Raw genomic sequence first — 23,746 nt, forward strand, 5'->3', positions numbered from 1 at the left:
CTTAGTACTAAATGCTTTTTCTACCCCACAAGAGCCACATTTGACATCTTCGGCTAACACTTTTCGTCGACCTTAATAGCCGTCTTCTATTAATTTTCTTCTTGTTTTTCTTCTTTCTATACTAATTCAGTAAAACAAGTATGGTATTTACTACTAAAGCCTTTAGAAACTGCACATCGTTGCCATTGAGACTTCATTCAAAGTCTACCCTCAGATGCAACACCAGACTTTATTCTTCAGCTCGCACAAACTCCGAAGTTCTGTCAATTGTTAAATATGTTGGGGGTGCTTTGCTTTTTGGAAGTGGTATTTCGATGGGAATCTACTGGAATGGGACTAAGAGTTCCAAGGAAACATTGAATAGTGATAATTCAGCTTCTAATTCAACTGATAATTCGACTAGTCCTCTCGAGAATGTTTCTCCAGTTCAGTATGCTACCGAAGCAGATTTCCAAAAAGCTATTGAGGAAATCAAGAAAATCGTTGGTGAAGATAACATTACTACTGATGTAGATGTTATTCTTTCCCATAGTGATTCATTCTTCAGTACCCATCATCCACCAAACCCAACTGAACAAAAGCCGCAAGTAGTGATTTACCCTGGTTCCACGGAGGATGTCTCGGAAATTGTGAAGATTATGCACAAGTATCGTGTTCCCATTGTGGCCAGCTCGGGATTGACTTCGTTGGAAGGCCATACGATGCATACTAGAGGCCCCATCAGTGTTTCGTTGTCGTTTGACCGTATGGACAATGTGATTGAGGTTCACCCTGTCGATCTTGATGCCGTAGTCCAGCCTGGTGTGGGATGGCAAGAATTGGATGAATACCTACAGGGTGACAGTTCCACCGAGCATCTTATGCTCGGACCCGATCCGGGTATAGGGGCAAGAATTGGTGGTATGGTCGGTAGCAGTTGTTCTGGAACTAATGCCTACCAGTATGGTACCATGAAGGAGAATGTGGTTAACTTAACTGTTGTATTAGCGGACGGAACTATTATTAAGACCAAACAAAGGCCTAGAAAGTCCAGTGCTGGATATGATATGACAAGATTATTTATTGGTTCTGAAGGTACTTTGGGAATTATCACAGAAATCACCGTTAAGTTACATGTACGTCCCAAGCTTGAGTTGGTCAGTGTGGCAACATTCCCCACTATAGCAGATGCTGCTAGTACTGCCCTGGCTATCATCAAAAGTGGTCTTCAAATGAATGCCATTGAACTTTTGAACCCAACTATGGTCTCGTTTGTTAACAACTACGGCGGTGTAACCGATGAAAATGACGAACCAAAGAAATTTCTTGAAAAACCAACCTTGCTTTTCAAGGTGGGTGGTCCATCGAAAACGGCAATTGATGAGCAGCTCGAACTAATTGAAGCTATCAGTAAGGACAACCACTTGATAAAACTCGAAAATTCCCATAACGAAGAGGAAAACGCCGTCTTATGGTCGTCCCGTAGGAATGGCTTATGGTCTACAGTGCAATACGGATCTGAAATTCTCGAAGATAAGAATGATGTCCAGATCTGGACCACCGATTTCGCTGTTCCTATTTCCCACTTAGCGAACGTTATTGCCGAGACAAACGACGATTTGAATAATCTGGGATTCCAGGATAAGTTCTCTGTCCTAGGTCATGTAGGAGATGGCAATTGTCACTTCTTAATTGTATATAACACTAAGGACTACAAGAGAGTTAGCGAAGCAGTTGATAGAATGGTTTTCCGTGCATTAAAGTACGAAGGTACCTGTACCGGAGAACATGGTGTAGGTGTCGGTAAGAGAAAATACTTGAATACTGAACTTGGTACCACTACTGTGGATTTAATGAGACATCTCAAGTTGCTGATGGATCCTAGAAGAATTTTGAATCCTGATAAAATATTCAAGCTCGACCCCACCGATACTTTAGACGAACAACTAGAACACGGAGATATCAAGGCTGTTGGTGCTCCTTGTTGTAGCTCATAGAATTATATATTATATAGATAAGCATATAATTTAACGTGTGTCTTAAAGCTGCAAATGGACTGAGCTCGTGATTTTCATTTTTAAACATCTCGCAAGAAGTAGACACATTAACCATAATCATAAAGTTTGTTGAATTATATAATAGTAAGGATGGTTTGGGTAGATGCATATCCTACCTCACTGATAGCCTTAGCTGGAGATGAGCCTATTCTAAAGCTTATTCGTATCCCACATACTCCCCTAATTGGGTTGTTAACTAAATCAAGTTTGTTGATTTACAATCAGCGTTCCTTATTATTAGTAGCACATCATATAAGAACAGACGAGTCATTACAACAACATGGAGAAAATATCAACGTGAAATGCAAGTATATATCGGTTAACAGTGCTCAATTACAACAATTGGCTATGGTAAACCTATTTGTTGAAACAGACTTAAGCTGTTTGGTGATTTACCAAGTCATGATAAACTATTCAAAATCATTATACGAAGTACATAATAAGCAAAATGATGAGTTATTGCAAACAGGCTTACCATTGAGTTTTACGTCACATAAGTTTTCTTTGGTCAATATGATAAAATCAGCAACGAAAACTCTCATGCAAGGGAATCAAGTGCTGGTGAATCTAGAAAATATAGAGCATTTTAACAACTGTTCGATTGAGGACGAATTAAGCAATTTCAAAATTGGACATGTGAAGTTGTCAGTCTATAAGATATTGAAAATTGGTATTGGGATCTCAAAGTATTGGATTAAACAAAATTCCCATAACGTTCTACTTTTTAATGATAAGAACGAAAAATGTTCAGGCGATCATGCTCAATCATTGCCGGAAAACGATAGTTATTTCCAACTTATAAACATAAAGAATTTTAAGAACGAAGTGTTTCAATTTTCGGAACTTGAATGGTATGATAACTGTTCGAAAGTTATGCACATTACATTTAACTACTACCAGAACTTCATTTTATTGATTAATGACAAATGCCAAATTTGGTATATGAAATTTGAACAAGGTGAAGACTTTAAAGTTAAAATAGTTGGACTGAAAGTATTTGAATTTGACAAAGTAGAAACACCCGAATACAAAATATCATTCAATCCCCAATTTGATTTGGTTTTAATAAGAATAGACCGTAAAATTAAACTTTTCAAATTCTATGAAAAGAAAGATACCAACTCATTGGAATTCGTCAAAGATATTGACTTTGAATTCACCAATGGTGAGATAGAGATCCACTGGTCGCCATGTGGTAAGTTTTTTGTGGTGTTTAACAAAGAATCTGGATATTGGTCCATCTACTCAAAGTTTGGTAATAACTCCTTTAGCTCGTTTGAAATCTTGAATGAAGCTAATTCCCAGAATAATGCCGATACTGACCCTATCACAAATTTCTTGAAGATTTCAAGCGTATTAATTACCTCGAACTCAAGTCAATTGATATTAATGAATAAAAATAAAAGCCATTTATATTTGGTTGACCTATTATCGTTAGCCAACCAGAACCACTCAACTGGAACAAGTTCAGATTTAATTTTTTACAATAATGAATATATCAGTATATTATCCAACTACAGTGCCAACGCTGCAAATAATTTTATTCGATTCCCTATGTTGCCTATATTTAAGGATATATTTACAAAAATTGAAAATTTTAATGGTTCAAGTTCATCGGTTAAATACCCCGGTGGACAATTGCGATTCTCGTCTAATATATATAAACAGATATCGGTAACATACGGAGACCACGTCGCAGTTTCTACTCCATATAATAGTGGGCATGATGTTAACCAAATATTGTGGTTCAATTTTCGTAACTATTATGTTGAATCTCTTAACGTAATTGAACATTTTTGGTTTGATGATTATTTAATTCTATTTAATAGAACAGTGCAGGAGGATAATTTTGTTGATGAAATTATGGTCATGGATACTTCATTATCAAAATTCGGACATGGTGGTACAAACTTTAACTTTGATAGTGATTTGATTATTTGGAAGCACAGCTTGGATAGTAAATTTATTTGTTATGAATTGGGTGATCGAGAAGAGACAACACTGAAGGCAAATGGAATTAATCTAAGTAAGAATTTAATGATTGTAACCGATGATAAGAAAATTATTATATTCGAATTATCAAAATATGAGTCAAGTATGCTTATCAAGAAGCGTTTGCAAAGCAGAACCCCACCTCAAAACCTGGATGATCAGGATGATTCAGATGTTAAGAATTATAAGATTTTCATTGGTTTAAGCAAAACAGTTCATTTAAATAGTATCCAGGATAAGTTGGCCATAGCCGATATCAGTCAGGTCAGCATGATGGAGAATGCACATTTCTTATTATTGTTGAATAATGGGGATTTATTTTTATTGAAAAACTATACTTCGAAACTGTCGCTGGATGAAGCAAATGGTGCATTAAGACAACCGAGTAACATGTACGAACTAATTAAGATAAAGGGATCGATTGAGTATTATCAATTGCAATCGATTAATTACGTCAAACAGAATAATATATCTTACTTGTATTTATTCAACGGTGAGACCTTATTGATTTATAATTTACTAGAAATGATTGAACTGGCATTTGGCACTCATAATCGCGTACCTGTTAGCATCGACGATCTGGAACCTCAAATGGTTGATCCAATTACCATCGCGGTGCACGATTTCCAACCGCTCGTCATCAAAAACACCGTTAGTGAGAGTTCAGCCGGTCTCAAGTCAATTGATCTCATAGGATTGGAAAGCATCTCATTCTATAAAAACAACTATTTGATTGTGAAAAACAAAATGAACCATAAATTAATTCTAAACAATTTCATAGAATACGACGTCTCCACAAAGTTCGACATCAACACGATATTGCACAAATACCACCCGTTCGATAACTTCGACTACTGTCTCGAGTTGCTATTATTCAACTACCTTACCTCCAACAGTGCCGACTACCTTTCCAAGATCATTGAGCTAATCAACCACACAAATCTGCCCGAGTCCATCTACATCAACTGCTTGAGAAAAATAGAAATTGCCTACTGGCAGACGTTTTTTGAGCATTTGAAGACAACCCCCACCGACTTCATGAACAAATTAATCGAAATCGGCAATGTCGAATTATGCTACAACTATCTCATCATTTACCTAAACTTCAAGAAAGAACACGAAGACACCTCGTCTGATATATCATTAGATTCGCATGATACCGAGATCATTCTTAAAATCATCAAAATGCTCGATAAATCACAAAAGTGGGACTGGTGTTTCGAGCTTTGTCGATTTATAAAGCTACTAGAGCCTTCAGGCAACTTGTTGAAGCAAATCGAAGTAGTACTTAAGTAATTAGGATAGGCATTGTAATGATTGCAAAATATATGATGACGGCACGACTGAATTTTTTTTACTCGGTTAAGCAGCCCGGTGGGGCTCGGTTTAACCAACCAAAATTCATCTTTTTGAACCTCATAATAGTAATACAGACAAGACCAAGCCAGTAAACCGTTAATACAAGCGTTAAAATGACATTAGCTACTGAGTTCGCCGAGACTACACGTCGTTCAGCTACTAATTCTGAATTAAGATTGAGAGTTTTGCACTTATACCGTAAATACATGAGACATTCCAGAGATTTTTGTGATATTTATGAGTTGGATATGCCAGTTTCCAACGTCAAGACCAAGATTAGACAAGAATTCGAAAGACAGAGATACGTCAAGGACTTGCCAGTGAATAACGTGTTATTGATGAAAGGACAAATGGAATTCCAAGAGTTGATCAATTTCTGGAAACAACAGTGCCATGTTATGAGATACTTTGAAGATCAAAGTGACTACGGAGTGGTTGACAAGAACGATTTTGTTAGAAATTTCTTGAGAGGCAATTAGATAGATGTATCATAGTTGGTTGCTTCTGATTGAACTTGCATTTTTTTATATGGATAGTATATCCAGTCATATTTCTTAGAGACGGCAGACTTGGTGAGCAGGCCGTCAATCTTTATACTAGTAAATTATAATGAACATTCACTAATGGTACAGAGATGTAGGAGTAATACAGCGCAAGTACGAATTAAGCAATATATAAACCTATAAACCAAAACATTATATAAATAATATATAAGTAATCACACTAAAGGGACAAAAAACAGAGAAGGAAAGAAACGAGGAAAAATTAGGGTATAAACAACTATATATATTAAAAGAGAATTAAGTTTATTCTAAACCATCTTCTAATGGAACTTCATCAGCATAATCCAATTCTTCTTCGTCATCAACACCGGCATCTTGGTATTGTTGGTATTCACTGACCAAATCGTTCATGTTAGATTCAGCTTCGGTGAATTCCATTTCATCCATACCTTCGGAAGTATACCAATGTAAGAAAGCCTTTCTTCTGAACATCGCACTGAATTGGTCACCAACTCTCTTGAACAATTCTTGAATGGAGGTGGAGTTACCAATAAAGGTGGCAGACATGTCCAAATCCTTTGGAGGAACCGAACAAACGGCAGTTTGAACGTTATTAGGGATCCATTCGACGAAGTACGAAGAGTTTCTAGTTTGAACCTTGTGCATCTCGTCGTCGACTTCCTTGGTGGAAACCTTACCTCTGAAGAACGCGGCCACAGTTAAGTAACGACCATTTCTTGGGTCGGAGGCAGCCATCATATTCTTTGCATCAAACATTTGCTGAGTCAATTCAGGAACGGTTAAGGATCTGAATGATTTGGAACGTAAGGAGGTTAATGGGGCGTAACCAACCATGAAGAAATGCAATCTTGGGAAAGGAACCAAGTTGACGGCTAATTTTCTCAAGTCAGAGTTCAATTGACCTGGGTAACGTAACGAGGTGGTGACACCAGACATAACAGACGAAACCAAGCTGTTCAATTCGGCGTACGATGGTTGTGGTAATTTCAAAGTTTTTTGACAAATGTTGTATAAGGCTTCGTTATCAATACAGAAGGTTTCATCGGAGTTTTCCACCAATTGATGGATCGACAAGGTGGCATTATAAGGTTCGATAACGGTATCGGAGACCTTTGGCGATGGAACGACCGAGAAGGTGGCCATCATTCTGTCGGGGAATTCTTCTCTCATTTTCGATATCAATAAGGTACCCATACCAGAACCAGTACCACCCCCAAGCGAATGGGTGATCTGAAACCCTTGTAACGAGTCACATCCTTCTGCTTCTCTTCTAATCACATCCATGACCGAGTCGACCAATTCCGCCCCCTCGGTGTAATGTCCCTTGGCCCACACATTGCCCGCACTACTCTGGCCAAAAATATAGTTGTCGGGTCTAAAGAGATTCCCGATGTTCGACGTCTTGACCCCATCAATGGTGCCCGGTTCCAAATCCACTAACACCGCACGAGGGACGTATTTACCTGAGCTCGCTTCGTTAAAATACACGTTAAGCTTCGCTTTTTGAAGATCGTCTTCTCCATGGTAGTTACCATTGTTATCCAACCCATGTTCACCACAAATAGTCTCCCAAAACGCAGCACCCTAAAATGTTAGTATCTAATTCCGTGCGTATCGCATGTGGGACGATTCCTCCGCCAATCAAATTTTCCATCGCAAAATCGTCCCCTTATTTCTTTAATCATCAATACATACAATCTGGTTACCACATTGACCAGTAGACAAATGAATCTATATAAAAATGTTAGTATTCTGACATTCCAAAATCGTACTTCGGCGCGTCCGTCCTAGTGGCATCACCGATCTCGACGGCGTCTAATGGACAATTTTTTTAGTAAATCTTACGTACAATTTCTCTCATATTATGCTGTCTATAATTCTGAATTCACTTATGTGTATAGCAATGATTTTCAAACTATAAATATTCCTGTAGATGAATTCTTTATAACTCGATAATACTAATAGTATCAGATTGACGTTTGTTTTGAATTTTGTTGATGTTTAATATTTGGTAAATCCACGATAATTTTTGAGAGGTTTTGTGTAATTGTTTTTTTATTACCCCGATTAGGCAATATGGGATAGATGGGCAATAGATGGGGGTTGGGTATATGAGATTGAGGTGGAGACTTGTCTGAGATGTAGTAGGTGAGGTGTAGTACTGGGAGTGAGACGTGAGACTGAGACGTGAGACTGAGACGTGAGACTGAGACTGAGACGTGAGACTGAGACGTGAGACTGAGGCATGAGACGATGGGATAAAAGAAGGTTGATGATGTAGGAAGGAGGATCGGAAGAGATAGAGAAGGGGACAGGTGAACGTAAGCCTACGTAAATGATAAGCAGGTGTAGATGTATACTGTAGTTGTATATTATAGTATAGTTGAGTGCTGATATTTAGGATGGTATGTGAATAGTTGGTTGAGAAAATGTACTAAAAATGCAAACGACATGATACTGTGCAAATAATCAAAATTTGCAATCATTTCTAAAAATTAATTTATGAACAATAGACAATATATCTTGTAATATACCTGATAATGTGTACCATCACAGACCAAGAAACATATAGAGAAAATATCAGGTTTACTAATACACGTAGACTAGAAATGTGTTGCACTTTTTGCATCCGCATATATAGAATAACACTATGACTACACCAAAACACCGGTGCCAACTACAATCAAACACCACTGGTCTTTGTTTTGACCCTGCTAGTCTCGTGGGTATGTCATCTCGTACGACAAACTAAGTATCCTCTCGTTTGCCAAAGATAACTTCCCAGCAACTAACAATGATTCCAGACAACCACAAAACCACTCCAGATAGCCACTCCAGATAACCACTCCAGATGACCACTCCAAATTACTCCAGATAATCATTCCATAGATCACCCAGGCCATCCAGCTTCCATTCTGAACAACACCAGCATTCCGTTCCTGAAGGCTGGCAGAACAGAAATAGTAATATCCTGCACATAACCGCGCAGGCCACCACTTCAATGAACTAATCTGAACCCATTTGCTGTTATCTACTAAAGAAAAGGGCAAAAACACTATAAATTAGAGGCAATCATGGCCAGTAATATTCAAAACAGGACGTTTGAATTCCAGCAGTGCATATCGTCTTTTGACAAACTAAATAAAAAGAATAATGTGGGCCGAAATCCATCGCAAACAACGCCGGCGAGGAAAACTCAGTTCAGTCAACAGGCCAGTATAATCGCCAAAGATATTGCCCATACCACCGAGCTTTTGAGTAAGCTCGCGTTGCTCGCCAAGCGTAAACCACTTTTTGACGATAAACCCATCGAGATCGGAGAACTCACGTATGTTATCAAACAGGACATTTTCAAGATCGAAGAAAACATTACCTTGCTCCAGAAATACGCTAAGGGAGAGTCGTCGATCCAAATAGACACACAGGTGACACAGTACTCGAAGAACGTGTTGAACTTGTTGAACTCGAAGATGAAGAACATCAGCGGCGAGTTTAAGAACGTGTTGGAGATCCGCCAGAAGAACGAACTCATGAACAAGAATAGAACAGAACATTTCTTATCGGCCGCCACAAACAACCGTACTAGCAACAACCACTCGCCGTTGACCAACCTCTCGCCTCAGCTGTCAAACAACAACAATTTATCGGGGTTGGGCGAAAACCCGTACCTCATGCAAGCACAGAGTAACGGGCAGGCCCAGACGACATACGACCCAGATTTGGACCAAGATGCATACTCAAACTACAACAACGGCGAATTCTTGTCGATTCCCGACCAAACAAGACAGTTGTTGCTCATGGAAGAACAAGGAAACCAGTACTTACAGGAGAGAAATTCTGCTGTGGAAACTATAGAATCTACTATCAACGAAGTGGGGAACCTCTTTCAACAATTAGCATCGATGGTCAGCGAACAGGGTGAGGTCATCCAGAGAATCGACCTGAACGTCGAGGACATCAACATGAACATCTCCGGAGCCCAGAGAGAACTATTGAAGTATTATGCTCACATTTCGAGTAACAGATGGTTATTCTTGAAGATCTTCGGTGTGTTGATAATGTTCTTTTTGATATGGGTCCTAGTTAGCTAATTAATTACAGTATCCCTTAATATATACCCTTGTACACTAACATTATGCCCGTTCCCGTCGACATCTTGTCGTCAATAGGCCTCCTAAGTATTATGTTCGCCGTCGTGTGTCTACCATAAAAATACCAGTCAAAACCGTCATAGATGAGTGATTGATAAACTAATTACCGTGATAATACAGTTAGATCTGGTTTAGCTTTCACAAATCAGGCTAAATATAGATCAAAGCATTTCGTTTGCATTATACCTATAGTGAACAGTGAGTAGTGATCATATCCAAAGATTTATCGTGGTGGAAATCGAATATATCTCGAAAGTTGCCCCTGCTAGCGATAAGGCACCAGGAAGACATTAATACTAACTGAGTGATAGGAAATTATACCAGAAATATAAAATTCGCCTTAATTTATAAATTTAAATATAATTATCTATTTATTGCATAAGACAACGAAATAAGAATGTGGAATTACCTATTTGGCGGAAACAAGCAACAGAAGAAGGAGTATCCGAAGAAGGCCATTGTTGAGTTACGTGAGCACATCCAGATGTTGAATAAGAAGCGTTCACATTTGGAGCTGCAGATTGCGGACCAGGATGCTTTAGCACGGAAATATATCACTACCAACAAGGCATTGGCCAAGAATGCGTTGAAGAGAAAGAAGGGCTACGAGGCAAACTTGATGAAGATAGAGAACCAGATCGACTCGTTGGAGACGCAACTCACTTCGATTGAGGGCGCAAACTTGAACTTGGAAACTATGAAGGCCATGAAGCAAGGTGCACAAGCCATGAAGCAAATCCACGGAGAATACGACGTGGACAAGGTCGAGAATACGATGGACGACATCAGAGAACAGGTCGAGTTGGCGGACGAGATATCCGAAGCCATATCAAGACCGGTGGGCACAGAATTTGTCGACGAGGACGAATTGGACGAGGAGCTCGCCATGTTACAAGAAGAAGAAAAAGAACACAAACAGCAAACTCCTGCCCAAAAGGCCCCTGTCGCCAAGGTGTCGGCCCCAGAAGAAGAAATGCCAGACTTCCCTACCGTCAACAAGAACAAGCCTGCGGCTTCCACCGAAGACGACGAGGACGAGGAAGCTTTGAAGGCATTACAAGCAGAAATGGGTCTTTAATCCTTCTCGCACATATACATACTAATTGGAGTTATTTTTGTTTTATACCATTGCAATACCGGGTCCGCGGTGAAGAGAAAGGTTGACGATTGTGCTTTCTTGTTCCTCTCCCTTCCCTGTCATCTTCTCCTATCTGTCCTATCTCTATTCCATCTCTTCTCACCTTTTTTCCTCGTTTCACTGCGGTTTGTCCGTTCTTTCTATTTATTTTGCAATCGGACTGTCATTTTGCTCTATAACGCACATCTAATACTTTAATTCTCTTTATGAATACCTGTTTATGAATGTAATGAATAGATATCACTTATAAGTCGTCTGCCTGTAGAGATGAAAATACTGCATAGAAATTTTTTTTTTTTTTTTTCTCTTTCTGCTAAAATTCACTACTACAAGATGGCGGAATTGATGTGAAATATTCTTGTATTCTTAGTTAGATATCTTATTTAGCACTGATATTCGTCACAATAGAGTAGCTGAATATGATGTTCAAAAGATTATCTAGGAAACACATAGCAGTTGATTTGGTTCGACGCTACGGTGTTGAGAATCAGAGATTGCAAAGCATAAGATCAACTACTACTATCACAAGATCAACGGGAATACCAAGTGAGAGTTTCCCTATATATAATTCGTTCTTAGAAGACTTGAAAAACAAGAAGGATATACCCGGGAGAAATGCTTTATATAATAAGTCATTTTCAGAGATAAATGGGGATTTTTTGAATACGATTTCGAGAGAAGAAACGCAAGAAGTTGCATGGTCATCACAATATGACCCAGTATCAAGATCGCCATTTGCAAAGGATGTTGTTCACTTACAATCGCTTTTGGATGCGTTATTATCGAGCAAAAATTTCGATAGAGCAGATAAGATATTGAAAGCAATTTATCCACTCTTGTCATCGCAAGAGAACTTTATATTTTCGCTCAATAAGTATTTGGAAGCATGGTCACTTGAAAGCTCGACATCGATCATAGAGATGGAGAATTATTTGGCTAGCATCCAGCTGCAGTTCAGAGATGTGGTTCCAAACGATAGAACATACGCTATTTTGATTTCAAAAGCCATAGACGATGAAAAGATCTGCATGTCATACATTTCTAGAATTAAGTCCAACACCTCGATGATCAGAAAGGTCTTTACGCATATAGATATCATTGGTATAGACGGTTTGATGAAAATTTTTAAAGATCCTTCTGTTACTGAAAATCTAATTCCGAAGGATCTCTGTCCGCTATTTGCACAAGTGAGAAAGCTAGACGGTAGCAGCGATATGTATGACGTTGATTCCGAAGAGAATGTACCTGAATATTTCAAAGATACCGAACTGAGTGTACCAATCATTGAAAAGGATTCTGATTCTTTGAAAGCGGTTGACTCATTTGGTTTAAAAGTTATTAGACATACACTTTTGGGTTTGAAAACCGATAATAATTCAGCTGTGCTAGATGAATTCATTAATAACATTGAAAATGAAATGAATAACCATGTCTTGCATAACACTTCGAACCAAGAGAAGAAAGATTATTTTGCTGTTTACAAATGCTTAAAGACTGATGAACAACGAGAAAAGTTCAATGAAGCATTAGATTTATTTAACGAGGGAAGACAGAGACAGTTAGAATTGAGAGGTGTAGACGGAGCAAAAGAAAAGTGGAAGCATGAGTTCGAAGATATGCAGAAAAGAGGTGCAATTAATCTTCATAAAAGTTTAAACGTTCAATTATTCAAGTGGTATTCTGATTTATTGCCATATGTCGAAGAAGAAGTGAACCAATGTAAAAAGATATTAGATGGTGAAATTTCATTAGACAACGTTAAGCCTGATGCAAAAAATCTCATGAAAGACAGAGCGTATTATGCCCCCTATTTGACTTTAATCCCTCCTAAGAAAATGTGCGTTATCACTATATTGGAATTACTAAAATTAAATTCTACAGGTGGTATTGTTGATGGGATGAGAACTGCTAGAGCGGTTATTTCAGTTGGAAAGGCACTTGAATTAGAATATAAATCGCAAAACTTAATGAAAGCTGAAGGTAGATCACTTTCTAAAAAGTTAAAGACTACTAGTCAGTGGAAAAAGCTTTTAAGACAAAGAAGAGACTATAATAAGCAAGATCCAATTGCAAATAACGAGTGGGATTATCCAATTTACGCTAAGGTTGGATCGGTCTTAACTTCATTATTAATACATGTAGCTAAGGTTCCTGTTAAGGGAACAGATCCTACAACTGGAAAAGAAGTAAAGGGTATGCAACCTGCTTTCCATCATACCTACCAGTACCTTCAAGGTCAGAGGTTGGGTGTTTTGAAAGTACATAAATCGTTAGTGCGGCAATTAGCTGGAAATGTCTTAGGTAACTCTGTACAACCACAAATGTTACCAATGCTAGTTCCTCCACGTCCATGGACTAGTTATAATGATGGGGGTTATTTATTTTCACAAAATAGTTTAGTTAGAATTAAGGATTCTGCTGAAACAAACGCATATTTGAAGGCTGCTTCTGATTTAGATAATTTGGAAATTTACGATGGATTAAACGTGTTAGGTGATACCGCATGGACTGTGAATCGTAATGTATTCAATATTATTTCTAAGTTTTGGAATACAGGAGAGAAATTTTTAGACATCCCTCCTATTGTTGAGGAACCCGAATTACCAAAGCAATTGCCAATGAATGCGGAACCATTTGAAAAAGCTGAATATCAAAGAAAAGTTAGAAAGGCTATGAATGAAGCTGCTTCTGCGAGATCTCAAAGATGTGATACCAACTACAAGTTAGAAATTGCTAGAGGGTTCTTAGGCGAAAAACTTTTCTTTCCTCATAATGTTGATTTCAGAGGTAGAGCTTATCCATTATCCGCGCATTTAAATCATTTAGGTAACGATATGACTAGATCTTTATTTTTGTTTTGGGAAGGTAGAGAGGTTGGGGACGAAGGTTTAAATTGGTTAAAGATACACTTAGCCAATGTCTATGGTATCGATAAAGCTCCCTTAAATGAAAGAATTCAATTTGTTGATGATAATTTGGAGAATATCTTGGAATGTGCCAGAAATCCAATAAATGGAAGTGGATGGTGGAAGAAGGGAGAGAAGCCTTGGCAAGTATTGAGTGTTTGTTTTGAATTAAATGAAGCTTTCCAGTTAGATGATCCAACCAAATTTGTTTCCCATATTCCTGTACATCAAGATGGTACTTGTAATGGTTTACAGCATTATGCTGCATTGGGAGGTGATATCGAAGGGGCACGTCAAGTGAATTTGATTCCGGCCGACAAGCCTCAAGATGTTTACACGTTCGTAGCAGGATTAGTTCAGAAGAGAGTTGATGCCGAAGCGGAAGCAGGTAACAAATATGCCATTTTCTTGCAAGATAAGATCACTAGAAAGGTTGTTAAACAAACTGTCATGACCAATGTGTACGGGGTTACTTTTGTTGGTGCAGTTTTACAAATCCAAAAGCAAATTGATCACTATTTCGATAAGAACGATACAGAAAATGTCGATGAATATGCCAGATATTTAACAGCCCATGTTTTTGCGTCGATCAGAGAATTATTCGAAGGTGCTCATTTAATTCAAGATTGGTTGGGTGAATCTGCTAAAAGAATTAGTAAATCCGTTCGTATTGATTATGAAGAGAAGAGCTCTAAAAATTCAAACAAACCAAGCCATTTATCTTCAGTCATTTGGACTACACCATTAGGATTACCATGTGTCCAACCATATAGAGTTACAAAGAAACAAATTATTTCCACTAATTTGCAAGATATTGTCATTTCAGATCCTTTTGGTGCTAGTCAAGTGGATGCTAGAAAGCAACAAGCAGCATTCCCACCAAACTACGTGCATTCGTTAGATGCGACCCACATGTTAATGACCGCTAAGGCATGCGCAGAGCTGGGATTGTCTTTCGCCTCTGTCCATGATTCCTACTGGACCCATGCATGTGATGTGAATACTATGAACAGCCATATTCGTGAGCAGTTTGTAAAATTGCACGGCGAAAACTTAATTGTAAAGATTAGAGATGAATTTGAAAGACGTTATAAAGGTTTCTTACAGGTTATTATAATACCTGGAGACCACGAAGTTGCCAAGAAGATTAAAGACGTTAGAAGAAATATTGTAAAGGATTTAGGTAGAGCCTTAACTGTTGCTGACGAAATTTACTTGGAAAAAAAGAGACAGCAGTTATTAGATTCCGATGATCCAAAAGTTATAGAGATGGGTCAGAAAATGGTGACTACTGTCAGCGTAACAGAAGGAGTAGACATGAATAAATTAGCTGTAAGCGCTGCCTCCAGGAAAGCAATGCAAGTGTTAGCTCCTTTGAAGTTTCCTGAAATTCCAAAGAAAGGTGATTTAGATGTCAGCATCGTTAAAGACTCACCATATTTCTTTTCATGATTGATGATGCATTCTTGTACATATTATATTTGTCCGTGTACAGTTTCTTTCTGATTTTCAGTACTGTAAATTTGTATATACTTGTCCATATAGAATAAATACGATAAAATTAAAACAACGTTTGAAAATGTGTATTTGAACATGATTAAAGCTAATAATACTTATATAATTTTCCCTTGCTGTTCAAAATTCTCTATTAACGGTAATAATGGCTCTAATTCTTTCCTGTCAATCAAATTAAATTCCTTTATAAAGCTAATAAAATGGGCGAAGAAAGAGTTCCAGTGTGCTTCTAATGACAAGTGTACTATCTTATCAAATTGGTTGTGATATATGAAAGCAAATATTCTGAGCATTTGTCTTAATATGTTTTTGCAATCCTTCAAGAAGTTCGGTGGGAATGCTCCTCCATTTTTAGTAGGAAATATCGATTGATCGTTCAACTTGGTTGATATCCATGTCAAAACATAGTCAATATATTGGCTTGCTGGCAAATTGATTGCTTGGCCACTGGCATCAACCCACATATAATTCGTATTAGGACCCGCATTCATAGTTGGAAATGCCTCTGGTGTAACATAATCAGCAATAATTCCATAAAATTGGTTTAAGTTATTGTACAGTTCGAATATATTCAACGCTATCCACTCGTTCGAATCCACATATTTTGGAAGTTGAACGATAGTTTTGAAGGATCCTTTCACCAACGCAGTCTTCACAAATGGTTCACATAAGAAAAGTGGTAATTTTGATGGTGATGCTTGTGACTGTTGAGCTACCTGCTGACGACGTGGCAGCTGATTCTGCTGCACCTGTGTATTTCCTTGTGTACGGCCTCTTCTAGTAGGTGACTGATTTGCAAATTGTATTTGATTTGTGTTTCGTGGTTTAGTTGGAGAATATTTATTTGGCGAATATTTGCCTGGAGACTGTGATCTTCTTATCGGTGAACCAGATGAATTATTATGTGAATATATCGATGCTGGCGTATCCACATCCTTTTTATTCTTCTTGGAGCTTCTGCCCAATCCTCTGATCGTGTTTAGAAATGACATCGTTTATGGGCTGATCTGTGAAAAAATATGAATGAATGAATGAATAATAAATATGAAAAAGGACTAACTTTAATATACAAATTTCTCGACTCAAAGGACCTATGTGAATATACTATATCGGGAAGAGTATAATTGTAGGACAATAGAAACAAGTTCTAAACAGTTGATTGAAAAAAAAAAGGAGGTTTCGATTCATTCACGTGAAGATCAACAACACGATTCTCTTTGGTCTAATATGATTTAATATGAAATGAATTATGAATTAAAATAATAAACCTTATAACCTATCTATAGAAAGAATTAGAAATCTATTCAAACCTGCCTAACTGTTCACCCATCTTAACTTTCTGGCCAAGTTCTAAATCGAATTTGAAGTTATCTGGGGCTTCAAAGATCAAAACAACTGTAGAGCCTAATTTAAAACCACCAACTTCTTGACCCTTCGTTAAAGGATACCCACCCAAAAGTCTACTGGCTTTAGTATACGTGGCCTCGTATACAGTATTCTTCTTCAATTTCTTACGTTGGCTGGCAGTGGAGGAAGTAGTCGATACTGTTGACACATCAGTAGAGGATTCATCAGTGTTTTGCAATAATGGGGTATTTTCATTATCGGAAGAAAGAGAGCTCTTCAGATAGACTTCGTTTTCGTAAACATCGTTTGTTTTCAAATCCTTGTCAAAGTTGACAACTATACTACCAACATTCGTGGCACCAACTGGAATCATGGAAAAGAAACCGTGCTTCCAGTAGCCTAGCAACGCTACTCTCTCGTTCAAAACAAATAATCCCTGCAAAGTCTTCTGAAAGAAGGGGGCTACCGAAAACAATTCACCAATGAAATGACGTCTTAACGTTGTGACCCAGTTGGTTGGCGAATGGTAACGATGATAGTCACCTGGAGCCAAGTAAATAACCGCAAAGTACAATTGCTTGTTGTCACTGAAATTGTTCAATGTAGGGGGCGCTACACCCTTGGCCACCGCGAGCTCTTTGGAAAACGAGGACTTTGATCCCTTAGCTGTTCCATCACCTTCATCTTTATAGTCTAAATCGTTCATATGGAATGTATCACTCGATTCACCACCAACCAAGTCATCAACTGAGTACGATATACCATTAATCTTGGCAAACTCTTCGTCTCTTTTCAAGACGGAGTCATCGTCAGTTTCATGGTCAAAATCAAGTGAATGAGAAGGCGCTGCTAATCTTTCTGCTTTCAATCCAAGTAAAGCATCAATTGAATATGTCATACCCTTCACTTGTTCAATTTCACCATTCTCTATGATTCCGAATTTTAATACTTTTCCGTCAGATGGAGATACCACTTCCGAATCGGCAATTGGTCTAACACCCGGCTTCAACTTTCTGTAGAAAAATTCAGACAAGTTACTGTACGTGGTTAAATCTGGCTCGTCCATCTCTTCCAAATTGACACCAAATAAAGTGGAATACAACTTATATGATGGACCTCTTAACCAAACTGGTAAATTGATGGAGTTGAATTGACCCCATAATCTTGAAATCGACTTCAATGGCAACGTCGAATATGCATACAAGTGCCACGATTGTGGTTTTATTGCATATTCGTTGAAGTGCTGGTCTTTGTCACCTCGTTCGTAGTGGATCTTTGCCGCAACACCCCCTAAAACAACCGTCAAAGAGGTTAAAGTCCACCATCTAATAAATCTTCTGCGTTGCTGTCTCTTTTTACGTGCCTCCGCTGAGAAGAATCGTTTGTGAAAATTCTTCGTTTTGTTTTTCAATTTCTGATTGGCACTCGAAAACAGTCTTCTGGATATCCTTATATATGGAAGCTTCAATTTCTTCTGACCCGAAGCCAATCTGGTTCCCTTCGTCCATGTCGAGTAATACAACACGTTTCTCTTAGGTCTTGGAATCTTTGGGAATGGATAGTAATATGACCCAAAGTTCCTCTTTTGTTGAATTTGTCCTTGTAATGTCTTTTCTGCAACTAACGAGGCCCTGGATAAAGGTTGGGATATATTCATAGTGTGAGGCCCATGTGAAAAGGCAGAAGAAGTGTACCTCATTTTATGACCCAAACTAGGTTTCAGGTACAACGAAGAGGGTCTGAAAGGCATTCTTAACATCCAAGTAAGAATCTACTATATCAATATTCTACAAAAGAAGAATTGATAGTGATAATATTTATTGTCTTGTGAAGATTTATATTTTCCATACTGAAGTGTCGCACTACAAAATTTTTACGGTCGTCTTGAACCAAAACAATAACATGATAACCTTACGTGTACTATATTAAAAAATACGGCTATGAATTGGATAATTTCCAAACATTCTGCTTAAGCTGTTCTATAAAGCCCAAACTAATGAAATGCAAATTTTCTGTGAGTAGCCTATCGGTAAATGCAAAAATGAGCTTTAAGTTCCATAAATCATCAATAGTCTTCGGTTTTGTAGCCATTAATTGCATTTCAATCTTATTATCAATGATGTTGAAAATAGATAAGCCCGAATTGTTGGTAAGGGAGTCGTATTCTCCATCATTATCACTGCTCTCGTAGAGAAAAATCTGCTTTTCGAAGGTATTGAGCTTCTCCATAAACTTCAAGCCTAGCAATTTTGAGACATCGCTATTTATGCTGACCTCACCATTATCAATCTGGAGCTTTTTGTTTTCATTCTTTAACAAGGTTCCAATTGAAGTCTTTAAAAGTTGATAGTTACGTCTTTTATATACAAATATGGTGAGGGTCTTCTTAAATATTTCCAAATACTCTGAATTTAATTGGAAGTCGATCTGAACGTTGAAATGATCGGGTGAATTAGTTGATATCATTAATATATCACTTAGATTGGGCAACAAATATGGCGATAACGTTTCTTTGACTTCTCCATTCTTCATTGTGATAGTCACTGGAACCTTGCAGGGCTTGCGAGTATTTACGTCTCGAATAATTAAGCATCGAGGTTCAACTGACAACGCCCAGAAGTGTCTTAGCGCCTGTAGGTGGACTTCGTATTCGCTGTTCTCATTTGGATAAATTGGGTATAAGGATACGACTAAGGAGGCAATTGCAAAATTTGATTTGCTGAATGCATACTGCCCACCACCTAAGAATAAAAACCCTAAGGCGGTGTTTATTGCCATATAATTACCATAACCCATATCTTTATTAGTTTCCCCTTGTAGGATCCTTAGTCTTCTGAAAGTTTCTAGGTCTCCACTCCCAGCCATAATAATAGATAAACTCAATGCGATTAGATCTTGAGTATTATTGGCGCAATGATATGCCATTCTTTGATCATAGTTATTGACAGGAGCTACTGAAATAACCATCATCTTATCCAAGAAATATAATAACGTATCACGAGCCTTCTTGTCGTGGGTTGAAGCATATTTAATAGCGATTGAAAGGCATGCACCACCTAGAATATTGAAATACCCTAACTGGTCACTATCTAGCGAATCGATACTATCAAGTGAATATTTTTCTAACAATGGTCTCGGAATTTCATTATTCACCCATTCAATTGAGTTATCTATGAATTCCCACATGATGAGGTTCTTTGCAACACATCTTAATAGAAGCAAGTCAGGTCTAATATAATCCAATAATTGTTCATTATTTGGTACTTCCAATTTATTGGCTATTGCGATATTTTCAGTTTTCATATAAATGAATCCTAGGGCAATAATAGCTCCACAACAAGATTTGTCTAATTCTTGAATTGACTGGAAATCTTTCATAGATATGGCAAGCACTAATAGTTTATCTATAACATGTGTATCATTTAAACCTCTTAAGTCATTACCCTTACCCAAGTTTACAAACCCTAAAGCAATTCCAGCTGCTAAACGATACCCTTCATGAATTTGTTCAGTATCATTCTGAAATACGGAACTAGTGATTTGTGAAAGTAATATTTCACTCATCCGACGATGCTGACTTTCAAGATAAAGCAATCCAATTCCTATTAATCCTGCAGTTTGAACCATGATAGGAACATTCAAATCATTGGCACCTTGCGGTAATAATGCAACTGCGTGAACGGACAAGACCTTTGTCAATTTGTTATCCATGGATCCTTTGATACTAGCGGCCATACCAACTAAAAGACCCACACTTGTTAATGGATGCTTTGGACCCAAATAATTATAAATATGCCATTCCTCTAATTTTTTGAGATGTCCATTAAGACCTAATCCTAATAAGAAGCCAGCATGCTGTGAATTTAGTTCTGGTGGTTTATTAAAAATTATCCAACTGCCAGAAATCCCTTTTGAGTCCTTACTGATACTCAACCCGGACGAAACACCATTATGGAAATATCCCCACTCAGAAATATTATCACTTATGGCTCCCTTGGACAAGATGATATTTGTCATTGTTGGTGCAATTAGTGTACTGAAACTGAATTTTGGAATTGGGAATTTCTCTGTCAATAATGGCATTCTACCAGCGTAAAACAATGCAGCTCTACCTAAGGGTATAGTTAGAGTTCTAAGAGCCACAAGAGCTGCTAGTTCTCTTTGCAAAATGAACATATCATACTCGCTGATATCTTCATCAGTGGTTAATGTCGCTGATTGAGTCTTCGTTTGGTGAAGTAAGGTCGTTATTTCATAATACCGTCTATCATAGTCAAATATCAATTTTGTAATATTTATTCTATCTGCCTCTGATTGACCATCCCATGCAACCACAGATTCATTCTTGTCAAAAATGTTAGCCAAAATATAGTTAATATCTTTTGTGACTAATTGAGACGTCGATCCAGAAAGTCCAGTATAATGAGAAGATGGAGTTTGAAACGCATCAGTATCTAAAAACATGCTTAAATCTTTTCTTCCGACCAATTCTAGAGTTCTGCTAGTCCATTCAAAAGCAGGATTCTCCTGACAAATCAGGACAGCTTCTTTTAGTGGGATATATATCCCAGGAGGGTAAGTTTCCAAGTCGCTCATAGTAATTCCATATGTGCACATCATATCAATTACATGTGTAGGTTCGTAATGAGGTGATACAATTATTTCGAATAGTTTTAGGACATGGTATGTTCTTGGAGTTATCAATTCATCAATGGTATCGCTTTCTTCCACCAACTGTGAAAAGAACAAGTATGGAATAAGGCTATCACTAAACAAACTAGTCAATGATGCAAGTAGGTTTGGTGGTGATCCTAAAACACAAACCAGGAGGAATCTTGTAACCTTCTCTATGTTGTTCATGTCAATCATATAGTATTTATTCCAAGATTCGGGCCATCCCATCCATGTAGTTAATTGGGTCAAGAACATTCCCATAGTATTTAAATTAGATTGACTCAAAATATCAAGTTTCATTTCTTCTCTTATTAGATGTAATGAAATAACAACGTAGGGAATTAAATCAGAAAAGGAGTAATTGAATTGAGAAATGCTATGCAAATGTTTTGCTTTTGGTAACATCTTTGTAATCTCATTTGATATTCCTGAAGGGAAGTCGTCTTGAAACGGGTAAATTAAACTTAGTAAAGTAATGACAAACGCATTCCAATCATCTCTCCTTTCATCTAACAGAAGTGCCGAACGCCATAATACCCATATTGTTTCATTAATCTTGGAACCAGATAGATATTTAAAACATTGTAAACACTTGAGTACCAATTCGTTCGACGGATCCAATAGTAGTTTTAATATATATGCTTTTCCCGATTTCGATAGTAATGCTACATCTTCATTGAATGACGACTGCAACATTTTTATAGGAGGGAAGTTTCCAGCCAAATCGATATTTAATGTGACAACATCAATGAAAGGGTTAACCAAAGTAAGCGAATGCTCATCTTTCAAAACCACTAAATACCCTTCATGTTTAGAGTTATTAAGTGGAATACAATGCTCGCATTGTATTCTATAGCAGAATTGATATCTAGGGATATGGCTTGACAGTTGCTGAAATATATGAACTTGAGCTTCTTTACTAGATTTATTCATTATCACTATTGCTTCCTGGTCTTCATACGTCAAGCCATAGACTTCAACTTGTGATTTGTCCACATTCAACTTATACGCGTCTATCTTCGTTAATATCATATCCTTCCGAAACACTGCAAACTCTAAGGACGAATATCCAGATTTTGTTTTGGAAGAATCAGGAAAACCTGGATCCGAGCTCATCCTAGCTATGGATGATACATCAGATAACAAGGTGCTGGTTCTTTTCTTCTCCATATTCATAGAAATGACATTTTGAAGACTGTTATTTGAAATGGAGTTATTATTATGGTTGGGGTCAAGATGCACACTTTCATCTTCAGGAATCCTCGACGGATTTGGGGTTGAAATCATACTCTGTTTTCGTTTCGAGAGCTTCGATGAGTTGGTGACCAGCTTTTTGTTTCCCCTAGCGGAAGATCGTATATGATATAGCACGACCGTCTTTTCCAGAGTATTGAATGTAGCACATATGGTTGAAGTTTTATTTAAACCCTTGGCTGGAAATGTCATCAATCTTTCATGTGGCGATATAATTGAAGTCGACGATGAAGTAATTATCCTAAAGTCTCCAATTGGATCAACCAACGTTAGAAACTTTGCGGTATGCAATTGTTGTGGATGTAAATTATCTATACTAGATAATGATGGCACATTCAGGTCTTTTTCCAATATTATTCCGGATTCAAACGGTAATGCACTTTTCAAGCTAAATGGAAAGCTTACTACGTACGATCTTCCGTCGGGATAGTTAATGTATGCGGATTTTCGAAGACAGATAATCAAAGCATCGGTAGGATTCGTATCACACCCTGATCCACCACTATTGAATGACGTATATGATGCCGCTATTATGTCTTCATCGTACTTCAATTTCTTAGTTACCGTAGACCCTCTTATAAGAATCACTTCTCTCTTAGAAATCAATAGCTGTCGACTATTTGGATATAATACCGTCTTGTAGCCAATGCTTGACGAATACGGATGTCTGATATCAGATCTTAGATCAAACGCCGGTAACGTAAGTCCTTGGGTCATGTCACTTTGCATATTAACAGCGTTGACTAATTGACACGTACACTAGCGTTTCTACCCGATTAAAGCAATGTTTATTACTCTATCCTGCTAGTTGTAGTTAGCGCTAGCTTTTGACATCACTTTGTAAACACAA

General features: G+C 37.7%; 10 protein-coding genes across 10 annotated transcripts; 6 read left to right on the plus strand and 4 right to left on the minus strand. All coding sequences in view use genetic code 12, as the record gives it.

Moving 5' to 3' along the window:
• Nucleotides 1–140: 140 nt before the first annotated feature.
• Nucleotides 141–1,976, plus strand: DEHA2D08734g (DEHA2D08734p; the record flags this gene model as incomplete). Its single annotated transcript, XM_458843.1, has 1 exon — nt 141–1,976. One exon carries the CDS (start codon nt 141–143, stop codon nt 1,974–1,976), a length of 1,836 nt encoding a protein of 611 aa, XP_458843.2.
• Nucleotides 1,977–2,126: 150 nt separating this feature from the next.
• On the plus strand, nt 2,127–5,324 carry DEHA2D08756g (DEHA2D08756p; the record flags this gene model as incomplete). Its single annotated transcript, XM_458844.1, has 1 exon — nt 2,127–5,324. The coding sequence occupies one exon, from the start codon at nt 2,127–2,129 to the stop codon at nt 5,322–5,324; it is 3,198 nt and encodes a 1,065-aa protein (XP_458844.2).
• Nucleotides 5,325–5,500: 176 nt separating this feature from the next.
• DEHA2D08778g (DEHA2D08778p) lies at nt 5,501–5,866 on the plus strand (the record flags this gene model as incomplete). Its single annotated transcript, XM_458845.1, has 1 exon — nt 5,501–5,866. One exon carries the CDS (start codon nt 5,501–5,503, stop codon nt 5,864–5,866), a length of 366 nt encoding a protein of 121 aa, XP_458845.1.
• A 327-nt stretch (nt 5,867–6,193) lies between these two features.
• On the minus strand, nt 6,194–7,772 carry DEHA2D08800g (DEHA2D08800p; the record flags this gene model as incomplete). Its single annotated transcript, XM_458846.2, has 3 exons — nt 6,194–7,495; nt 7,607–7,642; nt 7,761–7,772. 3 exons carry the CDS (start codon nt 7,770–7,772, stop codon nt 6,194–6,196), a joined length of 1,350 nt encoding a protein of 449 aa, XP_458846.2.
• A 1,213-nt stretch (nt 7,773–8,985) lies between these two features.
• Nucleotides 8,986–10,002, plus strand: DEHA2D08822g (DEHA2D08822p; the record flags this gene model as incomplete). The annotated part of the gene is made up of 1 exon (XM_458847.1): nt 8,986–10,002. One exon carries the CDS (start codon nt 8,986–8,988, stop codon nt 10,000–10,002), a length of 1,017 nt encoding a protein of 338 aa, XP_458847.2.
• Nucleotides 10,003–10,459: 457 nt separating this feature from the next.
• DEHA2D08844g (DEHA2D08844p) lies at nt 10,460–11,140 on the plus strand (the record flags this gene model as incomplete). Its single annotated transcript, XM_458848.1, has 1 exon — nt 10,460–11,140. One exon carries the CDS (start codon nt 10,460–10,462, stop codon nt 11,138–11,140), a length of 681 nt encoding a protein of 226 aa, XP_458848.2.
• A 479-nt stretch (nt 11,141–11,619) lies between these two features.
• On the plus strand, nt 11,620–15,558 carry DEHA2D08866g (DEHA2D08866p; the record flags this gene model as incomplete). Its single annotated transcript, XM_002770240.1, has 1 exon — nt 11,620–15,558. The coding sequence occupies one exon, from the start codon at nt 11,620–11,622 to the stop codon at nt 15,556–15,558; it is 3,939 nt and encodes a 1,312-aa protein (XP_002770286.1).
• A 161-nt stretch (nt 15,559–15,719) lies between these two features.
• Nucleotides 15,720–16,613, minus strand: DEHA2D08888g (DEHA2D08888p; the record flags this gene model as incomplete). The annotated part of the gene is made up of 1 exon (XM_458850.1): nt 15,720–16,613. One exon carries the CDS (start codon nt 16,611–16,613, stop codon nt 15,720–15,722), a length of 894 nt encoding a protein of 297 aa, XP_458850.2.
• Nucleotides 16,614–16,921: 308 nt separating this feature from the next.
• On the minus strand, nt 16,922–18,727 carry DEHA2D08910g (DEHA2D08910p; the record flags this gene model as incomplete). Its single annotated transcript, XM_458851.2, has 1 exon — nt 16,922–18,727. The coding sequence occupies one exon, from the start codon at nt 18,725–18,727 to the stop codon at nt 16,922–16,924; it is 1,806 nt and encodes a 601-aa protein (XP_458851.2).
• Nucleotides 18,728–18,906: 179 nt separating this feature from the next.
• Nucleotides 18,907–23,625, minus strand: DEHA2D08932g (DEHA2D08932p; the record flags this gene model as incomplete). The annotated part of the gene is made up of 1 exon (XM_002770241.1): nt 18,907–23,625. One exon carries the CDS (start codon nt 23,623–23,625, stop codon nt 18,907–18,909), a length of 4,719 nt encoding a protein of 1,572 aa, XP_002770287.1.
• Between the last annotated feature and the right edge of the window lie 121 nt (nt 23,626–23,746).

The sequence above is a fragment of the Debaryomyces hansenii genome (assembly GCF_000006445.2).
Source record: "Debaryomyces hansenii CBS767 chromosome A complete sequence".
Taxonomy (NCBI): domain Eukaryota; kingdom Fungi; phylum Ascomycota; class Pichiomycetes; order Serinales; family Debaryomycetaceae; genus Debaryomyces; species Debaryomyces hansenii.